This window comes from Triturus cristatus, chromosome 6 (assembly GCF_964204655.1).
Source record: "Triturus cristatus chromosome 6, aTriCri1.1, whole genome shotgun sequence".
In the NCBI taxonomy this organism is placed as follows: Eukaryota; Metazoa; Chordata; class Amphibia; order Caudata; family Salamandridae; genus Triturus; species Triturus cristatus.
The window spans coordinates 1,819,075,462-1,819,088,508 of NC_140589.1; the positions used below are offsets into that span (position 1 = coordinate 1,819,075,462).

The 13,047-nt window shown below is 43.6% G+C and overlaps 1 protein-coding gene across 1 annotated transcript in view; it reads left to right on the forward strand.

Annotated features, from left to right (window-relative positions):
- LOC146822086 (fucolectin-like) overlaps positions 1–13,047 on the forward strand; it is a 187,101-nt gene that overhangs the window by 133,052 nt on the left and 41,002 nt on the right. Inside the window, exon 4 of the mRNA XM_085613183.1 lies at positions 9,409–9,552. Coding sequence (XP_085469309.1) covers positions 9,409–9,552 — 144 coding nt within the window. The remainder of the gene's footprint in view (positions 1–9,408; positions 9,553–13,047) is intronic.

The window sequence follows — 13,047 nt, forward strand, 5'->3', positions numbered from 1 at the left end:
GTCCCTGCCCCCTGTGTAGCGAGGGTGAATAGGTTCAGGCTGTCCTCTAGGCCCCCAATTGTCTCCACTCCTATTCCCTGCTACCTAGGTTACAGCGATAGCAAGCCCACAGTACAGTCATACGTCTGCCATTTGAGGCACCTCCTCGCCTTCGCCTCCGCCTCATTGTGGGACCTCTCCCCACCTCAGGCCCAGCAAATGTACCTTGGACACATCCACACTTCAGGCCCCAGGCTCACTGCACAGCCCCTCTGTCCTTCCCCGGATATCCCACTCAGGCCTCAGGAGTCAATGTCTCTCTTGTGCCCACTCCCAGCACTCCCGGGGGATAACTCACCACCTGGGGGCCAGCACTGCTCTCATCTCCAAGACTGTAGGATCCAGCAACTCCAGGGTCCACGCAGCGATCATGAGGCCAAGGCCTACCAGTCTTCATGCCTCAGTATCAGCTGACCTGTTTGGTGGTCTCCCTTGTGTGAGGTAGTATGTGCCCCAAGGCAGGGGGCCACAGCATGTAGTGATATCACTCCTTTGTGGGCCGCCTGCTCTGGATGCTCCCCCTCAAGCCAGCCCAGGAAGACCCCACACTTTTCCCATCCACCTGGGTCCGCAGCAAGCGGAGGGCCAGTCGGTCCACCACAGTCCCAGCGTGGAGGCACCAAATTCCACGCAGCTGCACTCACAGATCACGCTCTTCGTAGAGCGCCCCTGCTGTTCCGATTCAATCAATGGGCTGGCAGCCGCCCTTCCACGCCATGTACGGGCCTCACCTCCTTCATTGCAGGACACACCGGTCCCGAGCCCCTCCAATGCTGATCGCTGCCCTTTCAAGACCTGGGCAGCACAGGGAGGCTGCCGTCCAGGCGCTGCTGCCGTCACGTTCTCGGTCCCCTCTGCACTGCCTGCGATCTTGCTGATGGCTGTCCTGGGAATCACCGGCTCCACCCACCCCTCTAGGCCGAGATTACAGGCCAGCATATCTCTAAAATTTCAACACAGTTGCATATAGTTGTAGCACATGTGATATTTTCAATTTTCACAATATTTCTTTTGTGATTATTTACAACAAGTATATATATAACATAGGACATCCCACATAAATACAAACAGTATAGGAATGCTGTCATCATTCATTCATTACCACTGTCATACTGTCACATACTCTCATTCATACGACACAACTTAAACAACATTCTATAAAAAAGGGGTTTAGGACCCTGTGGTGGGTCTCAGGGTGTTTGCAGGCAGACTTATACAATTGTTCTAAAAAACAACGATTGCAGGAGATGAAATTCTCCAGGATCACTTTTCTGAAAACAGTTCGCGGTCTACGGGCGTTTCAATGGAAAGCCATCTTCCTCAGGACCAGGTTTTCTAAAGATTCATTTAAAAAATCAAGGGATGTCTGTGAATAAAGAACAAGGGAATTAACTAGCAGAAGGTCATAACAAAATAATTTCAGTTGAGGAAGACTTCTAATATTTTAGTCATATTTAAAATGATTTTGCTCTTTGCTCATATTGGTGCCCAAGTAACAGTAAGTGAGGAGAGATTATGTAGTACATGCAGGGTTTGATTTTCCATGCAAGAGATTGATAGGCGTGACCAAAGTCCCAGCTGTTAGAAAAGTGTCAGAGCCGATAAGGACGAACAGGAATGGATAGTACATAGAGTGCCGACCAACCATGACATGGAATTACTGTCTAAGGTGTATACCGTGAGATATAAGCACTGGGATGCCCGAGGGTAACTATGCGCTATATACATTTCCTATTCATTCATTCATTCATATACCTGTTAGAACCTAGTTTTACATAGGGGTTTGGCTGACCGTAGAAAGGTTTGTATAGGCAGACCTCTCTCAATGCTGGACCTTCTATATTGTATCCATTAGGTTAAAAATTCTGTAAAAGAACAGTTATGGTGTCTAAATTATTTAATTACATTGCCGGATACGGTTAGGATACTCGTAAGGATTTATTAGTATTGGGCCCAGTTGTGAGATGGATTGGCCTTACCTGTATCGGATCGTATCCTGCCAGTGTGATTTTCCCAAAATGCCAATGTCTCCAGGAATGGAAAGGTTAATCTGAACTCCTGAGTTGGTTTAAAAGGATTACAACACTCTCTGTCTTAATCTCACGATATTTGCTGTTGGAGGGCAAATGGTCTTCCAACTGCAGTCGCCATATTAGAATGGGTAAAGTGCCATAGTGAATATCTAGATAGTAACCATACAGATTTTCTGTATATAAAACAGAATGAATTCTGGATTGAAATTACCGACCTTAGTCAATAATCAATTTAATATTATTATTTATATTAGAGAAGAGAATTGTTATCTACAATGCGTCTGTGCTGTATAATATTACACCAAAAAAGGTATAGAGGTTTACTTTCATTAGTCTTTCTTTCATTATTTGTGCTTTGTTTACATTTCTTTTTGTAATAATGTTAAATTATGTATATATGTTTATTTAGTTTATTATGATTTAATGTTAAATATTAATTTTGTTAGTGTTTGTTATAAAACATACGTATTTTTTTAGAGATTGATGATATCGTATGTTGTTTATTTCCCACCTGCTATGTGCTTATTTAAAAGAAGGCCTGGGCGGTGAACTTCGCTCCGTTTAAGGAGTTTGCGAAATTTTCTGCCCTCCGCACTCCACGGAGCTCGTGGAGTGCAGAAAAGTCCGCTTCGTGATGTGCAGTGGAGTTTTTTCCCCGCTCGTGATCGCAAACTTACTGTTTGCGATTGCGAACAATAAGTTTGCGAGCTGCCGCTCAGGTAGAATTTATACCCGAGCAGCAGGAATATCAGCACAAACTGCAGTTCGCACTGCACTCTGCCACTCACAGAACTTCGTGGCGTTTTTTGTAACTTCGCAGAGTTTCACGTAACGAAACTCCGCAAACTAATCCCAGGCCTATTTGAAAGTAACAATTTTTTGGGGGAATGATATTTACGGTATTGATATTATTAACAATAATAGTTTTAAAAACAATAATTTGTTTAATGATATTTGGGTATTTTTAAATAAAGTATACGGAAGGGATGTTTCTGATCACAAAATTTAATTTCCGATTTTTTAGAAAGTCAAGATTTTTTTAATCGATAGTATGTCAGTGATTTAAGGACTACACAATGTGGAAATCTTATATTGTCCATACTGGTAGGCAGTATAGTTTATGTGTGCTTGGTGTGGAAAAGGACAAACTCAGGATTTGGTAGGTAATACAGGGGTCTGAGTTGGCTTTACTAACAAAAGGATCTCTGTGACGAGTTCAGTAATCCACTGAGCTATCTACATAAAATACATTGGGTAATCTGCATGCTACACCTTATTAGAAGTAGGCATATTAACCCTCTGTGCAACTTTATTATGAGTTAAAACAACTTTAGACAAAACTCCTATCTCTATCCGGCAAGCACCTTAATCACAAAAAATTATCTTAACAGTTGTACTGTTTCTTGATATTTTCTGGAACTCTGGCAGGTGCTTTTAATTCCACAAGATACACACAATGCTCTTGAGCTCGGCACCAGGTGCAGTGGCACCTGTCACACAGCCCTAGAGAGGGCCATGTAAAAAAGTATACAAAAAGTGATGAAGGAATGCTTGAATTAATCTCAGCCACTGGTAATTACTTGGGCCACATCCCTATCCATTGTCATTTTGCACACCATGCCACTTTTATTTAGACCTAGGAATATTAATATCAGTCTTGACCCTACTCCAATGGAAACAGTCTATCTGAACTGCTAAGCCAGGCCCTCCCTTAACCGGAACACAATGAGCTCATCATGCGAGAATAGCTTGTCTCCAGAGACACAGTGTGCTCGGGACCTGAGCATACCTGTCCCACTTAGGGAAACATATAAAAGCATGCAAAGTGATGGATGTAAGGCTTGAATTAATCTCAGTCACTGCTAATTACACATGGCCACAGCCCAATCTAGCCTTATTTTTCAGACCATGCCACCTCAGCGAAGACCCAGCTTTATGCAAATCAATCTTGACCCTGCTCCAATGGGATCAGTCCAGCCCAAACTCTCAAACCAGGTCCTCCCCAATCCAGAACACAAGCAACCCAAGACCAGCTTTGCCTTCCTTATGGGCTCATCAGATGGATATACATTGGTTCCAGTGACAGTGTGCTCTGGACCCACGTCTGATCATACCTGTCCCACCTAGGGCATTATATAAAAGTATATAAAGTGATAGATGGAATGCTTGAATTAATCTCAGTCACTGGTAATTACACAGGGCCACAGTCCAATCTATCCTTATTTTGCACACCATGCCACTTCAGTGTAGACCCAGCTTTATGTAAATCAATCTTGACCCTGCTCCAATGGAATCATTCCAGCACAAACTGTCAAACCAGGTCCTCTCTAAACCGGAACACAAGCAACATAAGACCAGCTATGCCTTTCTTATGGGCTCATCAGCTGGATATAGATTGGTCCCAGTGACACACGGTGCATGGGACCCATGTTGGGTATAATCATCCCACCAAGGGCATCATATAAAAGTATAAAAAAAGTGATGGATGGAATGCTTGAATTGATCTCAGCCTCTGGTAATTACTCAGGGCTGCCTCCCAATCCATCCTTATATTCCACACCATGCCACCTCAGTTAAGACCCACCTATACGCAAATCATTCTTGACCATGCTCCAGTGGGATTAGTCCAGCCCAAAGTGCCAAGCCAGGTCCTCCCTGAACCAGAACAGAAGCAACCCACAAATGGTTGGACCAGTGGAGCAGGGTCAAGTCTGATTTACATATAGCTGGGTACAAAGTGAGATGGCATAGTGTGCAAAATAATGATGGACTGATGGACTGGGACTCTGAGTTACCGTGTGCATTACGTGGGGCCGAGCTCTCATTGTGTATTACTGATATAAATATCTTTCATTGGCTTTGGGTATTATCAGATGCATAATTCTAAGTGAACCAGTGAATTATACGGGTCACTACACTGAGTGTGTATCAGTTTTACAAACAGCTTTGGTTGCGTCAGTCAATGTTTTACAGAGCATTGAGTGAGTTTGGTTATTAGCAATCACAGATTTTTTAGTGGCTTTTGGTATTATCTATTACAGAGACCTCAGCAAAACTGGGTATTTCAGAAGAGTTATGAGTGATCTCTGCTATTTTCATAATAAAACAATTGTAGCCTTTAGTAGAAGACAAACAATAAACAACCACTTTATCTTAACTTAAATTGTACAACAAGTTCAAATGCAAAACTTTTCTTAATATCTTCATAGGGTATACCAATGTTCTGTAGCACTCTAAAGCCATGCCTTCCAAGTAGGTCAGAAAAGGTATTGTTATATTTCATGAGTTAGGCCTGACATGTATGGTTACATTTCACCTGCATTCGTCCTACCTTGCCCAAACGTAACGGTTTTTAGCGCTGACCTTTTTCCTAGTCATGTGCTGGAATAAATTTTGCTTGGTTTCCCTGAAGCTAATCTCATTTATCATGCATGAGGATTCTCAGTACCATATCTTAATCTTTCACACATGACGGACACAAAAAGTTTCATGTACTCTATAATTACTATGTACAATGGTCAACAGGCCTGCTTTGCATAATCACATTTCTTTTTAAAAACATAACACTTGTTTTACAAACATATCGATTATAGGGGAATCCACTCCTAGAATAAAACACCCATGGTCCCGTTAGCTTACAGAGGAGAAATCTTCCACGCTTACATGGGGTCCTGCATGCTGAGTTCTCAACATGCAGCAGTCCGACATCCCTAGTGGGGTGTCCATCTCAAGGCTGAGATGTGGTCCTTCATTCACTCCCACCAGGTAATGGTGTTGGCTCTCCCCTAGGGGATTCTTGACTCCTACACCAACATACATGCTAGGTACATCTAGGTACACACTCAGATAGGGTATGAATAGTAGGATTACGCTGATATCGTTTTATATCTACCTGCATATATTCATCTTGCAACACCATGATAGAAATGTATTTACTATTTTCTCTGTTGGTGCTTTCGGCATTGTACATTGGTCTCTATCTTATGATTGGTGCAGCACAGCAAGCATACATGAGAGCACCGCTGATTCAATAAATACTTATTGAAAATGTCCTCATCGAGTACTCTGTTTATTTGTCTGAGACTAAGTTAGCACGGGTGACTGAACAAAAAGTACTGAACTGTTTCCATGATCCCCGAGGAGACAGGGTTGTCATGTTCAGTGGTTGCCTGAATATTGTTCACTCCTTTGTAGAAATCGTGGGGCTGATAGTGGCACTGTAAAGCTAGCTGGTCTAATAGCTGACATATCCTGTGGGGGTGTCTGGAATCAGTCTTGACACCAAATCCTCAGTTAGGTCATCCACAAACGTGCAGATCCTCGGTATTCTTAGGAACTACACAACAGTATTTTGATCTCTATGCAACCTCCGGTTTGCACAAGTTCCACTACTGAATATCAAGTTTGAGAATATCGAACTACAAGAATATCATGCACAAAATATCGAGCAACACAATATCAAAAGTTAAGTACATAAGGGAAAATTTTAATTTACTATTCCTAATGCCACCTTTAAGTACCTTGAAAATATACAGCACCAAGGTACATATATGTGAAGTTAGGTATACAAAATCTATACTTACTTACTTATTGATAATTCAGTTTTGATAATTATCCTTGATATACTGTTACATTGATATTCTGATTACGATTTTATGGGTGCACACCATTCACACAGGGATCATTCTTCAATTCCAAGCTTCTAATCATGGCCTAAATGTTTACTGAAATCTATTTCAAGTCAAGTCAAACCAACTTTATTCGACACATCATCATAAAAGCATTTAAAAATAATAATATATACAATAAAATTGTCATTCAACTATGTATAAAAGCCTAAATGGACAATGGTTACTCTTTGTATCCCCATGGATCATACTTCCCTAGACTAAACTCTGTATTCAAATGTAATTAGACAAATTGGCTAAAACGCTGGTTAACAGAAAATATTTTTAAAAACTCATGATGACAAAAATATATTAACATAGTTTACCACAGTATAGCAATGCACAATTTTAAATAACAATGGACTTTGTCCTAATTGTCCACATCCATCCTAAGTGTTTAGCAACTGCTACGAATATGGGGGATGAAATGTTCGTACGTAGTATTCTTTCAGCTACCAAACTACATCTTATCCCTAAAAGCTTACATATGGGTTTTAGCCAAACTCTGCGAGGATTCTTATAGGCTGGACAGGCAAATAACATGTGTGCAATAGATTCGTTGGGGGCCGAGCAGCAAGGACGCTTGCTCTCACCAGGTTTAGACCATCTCGAAGTAAAAGACATTAGTGGCAACGAAACCACTCTCAACTGAAAATAGAGCTTCCTGTCTAAGGGGTTAATGATAGTGTCCCAATATGGTTCATAGGTCGAGATGGGTTTGAATTCCAAAAATGTACCTGTTAGGGAAGATGCTTCACTGGTACTAAAGACACTTAATGAGACCATCTCCCAATATTTCTCTTTTCAGAACTTCTTGGTTGGAAAGCAAGCTACAGTAGGTTCGTCCCATAATGTTGGCAGTCCAATTTTAACAAAAAGTTTTTTACACCACACAACCAGCTAATTTTATGGAAGGTGCAGCTTTTATAATATCCATAAAACCTTCAGCATAATCTTTCCGTTCCGGTGTTGTCCACAGTCTTCGCCAGTATAGCACAGAGCGTAGCTTTGCAATATCCTGAAGAGGTTTCCTCCAAAGATCATGGAAGAGCAGGCAAAGCGGAGTACTTTGTGAAAGATTGGTAATGCCTCTCAGGAACTTATTTTCAGATAAGCTTAATTTCGACAAGTTCTCTAGCCCCCAAAGTTGTACGCCATACAATGCAGAGCTTACCACTTTAGCGTCATAAACCTGGAGCACTGGTTTAATGGATTTTGTCAAGGACCGATTGTGCTCAAGGCGTAGAGCCCCTGACAACTGCCGATGTTTCAGAGTGGCCATATCTGGTGATTCCACTTTAAATCATTCTGGATATTGACCCCTAGGTATGTAAAGTCCCTAACTTGTTCCAAGGGACGGCTATACATTAAGGTGCCACCTTTAAAAGCTTTATGTTGATTAAATATCATTAGTTTCGTTTTTGACACATTGACTTCGAGTCCCTGAGCGGAGCAAAACTCCTCGAATACTCTCAGGGCTCTTTGGAGCCCACTCGGGGTCTTCGAAATTATCAAAGTGTCATCAGCATACATTAAAATTGGGATTTTAATCCCTGCCAGAACCGTGGCATCTGTATTGACTCTAGTCATACAATCAACTATCCCATTTATGAATACAGTAAATAATGTCGGGGCCATGACGCACCCCTGGTGCACCCCACGCTCAACAGGAAAAGAATCAGTTACCTGGCCCTGTGAGCCTCAGCGTATTGTTGCATAGTTGCCCTCATGCAATCTCTTTAGGAGCGTCAAAAGTTCAGCGGATAGACCTAAATCTTGAAGGGTCGACCATAGCCTAGAGCGGGGGACGAGATCGAAGGCCGATTTTAGATCCACAAACGCAGCATACATGCTGCCTTTACCCAGGACCACCACCTTCCAGTATAACAAAACAAAACGAAACACCTGATCAATTGTGCTTGTATAGGCGCGAAAACCAGCTTGCAAAGGTGATAGTATGCTGTACTCGTCCACCCAGTCATTGATCTTATTAAGAATTAGTCTCCCCAGTATTTTTTCTAGTGAGTCAATCAAACTAATGGGACAATAGATCCCCGGCACAGATTTGTCACCTTTCTTGTACACAGGGATTATTTCAGCCCCTTTCCAGGAGACCGGTACAGGTGCTCCTCTCGCAATTGCATTAACCAGTAGTAAGATATATTTACCCCATCTGATTTTGTCATATAAGAACACATCAGCGGGGATTCCATCTTGGCCAGGGGCTCTCCCTCCAACGACTGCACAAAGGGCTACCGCAACATCATTAATGGTGAAAGCCTCATCTACAAAAAATACACAGTTTGACAAAAAATACAAAGTCTATTTCAAACATGCTGTGATAAAACTCTCAACAGATCACTCTGATAAATACCTACTGCACCATACCCCATCATGTGTCAATGCTGGGTGCCGAAGTACTATGTGGGCATTGTTTGGGCCCATACTTCACAGTTACACTATGTCAAGACTAAGTAATACAACACTCTCTCATATCTAAGGCACATCTTCAGTATACTGACTGACAAAGTGTATTGTGGGTTATCATAAAGAGGCTGAGGTTGGCTCTAAGTCATGAAATTAGGGAGGTTGCAAGGAATCAACTTCCTAAAGTACCTTCCTTTACACTCTGACTCACATACTTTTTGATCTCCATATTTTTGATACAGCTATCAATCCAGATTGTGTGTTTCCATTCATCTACAAAGGAGTAACCTACCAAAGCTGCACCACAAAAGACCATTCTACCATGTGGTGTGCCACCACTAGCAACTATGACCGTGATCGTCACTGGATCGAATGCTATGGCGGAGGTAAGTGTAAAGCATTTTCACATTCTATTGAATTTTCTTTATGGATCTTAAAATTTCCACCTGGATCAAAATTTGCCCTGCCTCTAGAAATGTGTCTTGGAGTGTGCAAAAGTAAATACTGGATTTAAGAAACTCTACTGTGTGTTCAAGATAGGATACAAGGATGGTCCAGGTTTCATTATTCTGCACTCCTCTCCCTTAACAAAGGCTCCAGAGCCTTAGGCGTAAGCACCTGTTCTATTTCAGGTTTTTCAACCAGGTCACAGTCCTGAAATGTTTATGTAGATACAGTCCCTCTAGACCTGTTAATAGAAAGCAATAAGTTCCCCATTAGCCATGAGAAGATTCTTCTAAGGTGTCACATTTTGCCCTGCAGAGGTTCAGGTTCCCAGTGCATCTCTCAAGGGGGTTGTACTGGGGTCTGGCTTACAATAGACATACATGCTAGCCTGTGGTCCCAGGGGCGATTTCCATGTTATCGCAATCTGCCTCCCTGGTCATCGCCAAGGACAGATCAATGAATCGATTCCCCACCTTACGCGTAGATGTTCTGCGAAATAGGCCCAGTAGACAAACCTCCACCGAGTCATCAAGGGTACGGCCTAATGTATCATTGATGTTAGTCAGTACTGCCAGCCAGAAGGTTCGTAGCAACACTCAACTACAAGTCATGTGTAGGAAGTCCAGGTCTAGCTGACCACATCTCGGGCAGCCTCTCGGTTCCCCTCCAAAGGCAGCCTGAAGATGGTGGGGGGTCATGTACGTCATGTGCACTGAATTGTAAATATTTTAGTCAGTGTTACGCGACATTTTCTTGGGGGATTCAAATATACTACCCCATTCTGTATCTGTGAGTGTCCTATCCAGTATTCCTTCCCATCTGCTCCTTAATTTCAACATCGGAGTCAAATAAGCCTCAATGATCGATGCGTAGAACCATTTTATTTGATGCCCTGCTGTACCCAGTGTAATTAGAGAGTTAAGCACAACATGTGTAGCCGGTTCCTCTTTCCCATTTCCCCACAGTTGCCCAAAAATCCTCACCAGCACCTCCCATATTAGAAACTGGCCTGGTGGGAGACAACAACCCTCTACCAATTCGGCAAAGAGTAGTAAGCATTTATCTTGGTAGCAGGCTCCCGTTGTCGCAATCCCAGCCTCTGTCCAATGCACCATCTGCTCTACCCCGAGATACGCTTGCGGCTCTCCGTAAGGCAGCCTCATCAGTAGCGTGACGGAGAGTATCTCAGAGAATCTGGAAGTCTTGCCATACATTGCCTCCAACACTGTAAAGCCGTGGACTTAAACGTTGTGGTGTACGGAACCCTCTTGGCCTGGACTAGTAGCTTTGCCAGCAGAAGACGCGGGTGCTGCCGTGGCTCAATCAGATACATCCCTTCTTGGTTCACCCCCTCCAGCCATTCAGCCACCGATTGCAGCTCTGCAGACAATTCGAAGTCCGGCACTCCCAGACCTCCTTCCCTCATTAGGCTCTGCAGGGTCAGTAATGATACTCTGCTCCTACCATCTACCCATATCAGGTGTTCTACCAAAACATTTAGCGGCCAAAACCACCCCGCAGGCATCAGCACCAGTAAATTAGCAAAGAAATACAAAAGGCGAGGCTGCATGACCATTTTGGTCAGCGAGACTCTGGTCTGTCTGTACCCCAGAAGGCAACACTAGAGCAAAGTGACTGGAGGGCCAGATTGCCCTCCCTCATATCCTCTAATGAGTGAAATATCCATATACCTAGATATTTAAAGTCTCAGGGGTCCAATTGTGTTCCTCAGGGAGCGCCTGTGGTCTAGAGGAGGGCACAGCCACTGGAAACAAATGGGTTTTATGTCAGTAAACCCTGAGGCCCGAGAAAGACCTGAAATCTTCCAACACCCCGAAGGCGGTTCTCCCTCCCCTCATGACGTCTCCCAGATAGATCAACAAATCATCCGCATACAAAGAAATCACATATGTTCTGCCATTCAGCGTCAATCCCAAGCCCTCCCCACCTCAGCAAAAGAGCTCAGCCTGAGGCTCCACCGCCAATGTAAACAGGACCGGGGATAAGGGACATCCCTGGCGGGAGCCTCGACATTTACTATATTGCAGGGATATAGTTCTACCAGTCTTAACTCTCGCTACAGGAAGAGTATACAACAGTTGTACCTATTTCAGCCAGCCCACCTCGAGCCCCATTTTCCGCATGACCTTTAGCAAGTAATTTCATTGCACCGTGTCAAATGGCTTCTCCAGGTCGACTGAGAGAAGCGCAGCCCATGAATAGGTTGCAATCTCTGAGTGGTAGACACTGAGTATAATCTGTGCAGGTTGTATAAAGTGTTATGGGAAGGGGTGAATCCATTCTGGTCGGGATGAACCAGGCAGTTCATATGTGGGAATAATCTAATTGCCAAGGTCTTCCTCAATAATTTGAAATCAGTTTTAAGCATAGACAGGGGCCTAAAATCTTTCACCCCAGCATCATGTCCTGTAGTCTTAGGGAGAGGGATCACCAATGCTGACTGTGTGAAGGCAGGTAGGTGTCCCAATCAGAGAGCCTCATTATACATATTAACCAGGAGAGGGACCAATCCAGTTCCATACTGAACTCGGCTGGGAGGCCATCAGGGCCCGGTGTGTTGCTCCCTGCCATCAGAGCTATTGCAGCCCTGACTTCTTGTAAAGTAATGGGCCCACCCAAATCCTCTGCAGCCTCGTCATCAACAGTGAAAAGGTCTAGGGGCACCAGAAAAGCACTGAGCTCTGCCAGTGGAACATCCTCAGGATCGGTGTATAATTGTTCGTAATATCTATGAAAGAGACTATTGATCTTCCTGGGTCATATTCAGTCGTGCCAACCTCAGTCCTGATATGAGTTATTGGGGATCCCCGGGCCTCAGGCCTAACGAGCCACGCCAATAGATGTCCAGCCTTCCCTTCCTCACTCTGCACTCTGTCCATGTACACTCTACAATCATGAGATCTGAGCCTCTCTAGTGCCTCCTCATATTTTTTCCGTTTGGTCAGCAACTGTGCATGTGCCAGTGCCCCAGAGCCCTGCATAGTATACAGCATGCACATGTCTCCCTCCAAATCTAAAATCTCCCTGTGTAGCTCCCTCTGTATGCCAGTAGTCTGCCCCATGCAGTGCCCCCTCACCACCACCTTGAATGCTTCCCATTCCACCAGTGTTGTAGATGCGGTGTCTGCATTCTTGGTAAAGTATGTATCTAATATAGAACGTAGAGATTCCGCAAATGGTGCATCCTCCAGTGCCACGGGGTTGAGCCTCCACGTGGGTATTTGGAGCCTTGCTTCTGGGGTGGGTATGATATTACCAGGGGACTATGGTCCGAGGATGTCCGACTGAGATATTCAGTGTATTTAACATAGCTACCAATTGTTGGGGAGCACCAAACTGCATCCAGTCTCATGTGGAGTTGATGGATGTGGGAGTAGAAGGAATATTCCCTATCTCTATTATTTTGAAGCCGT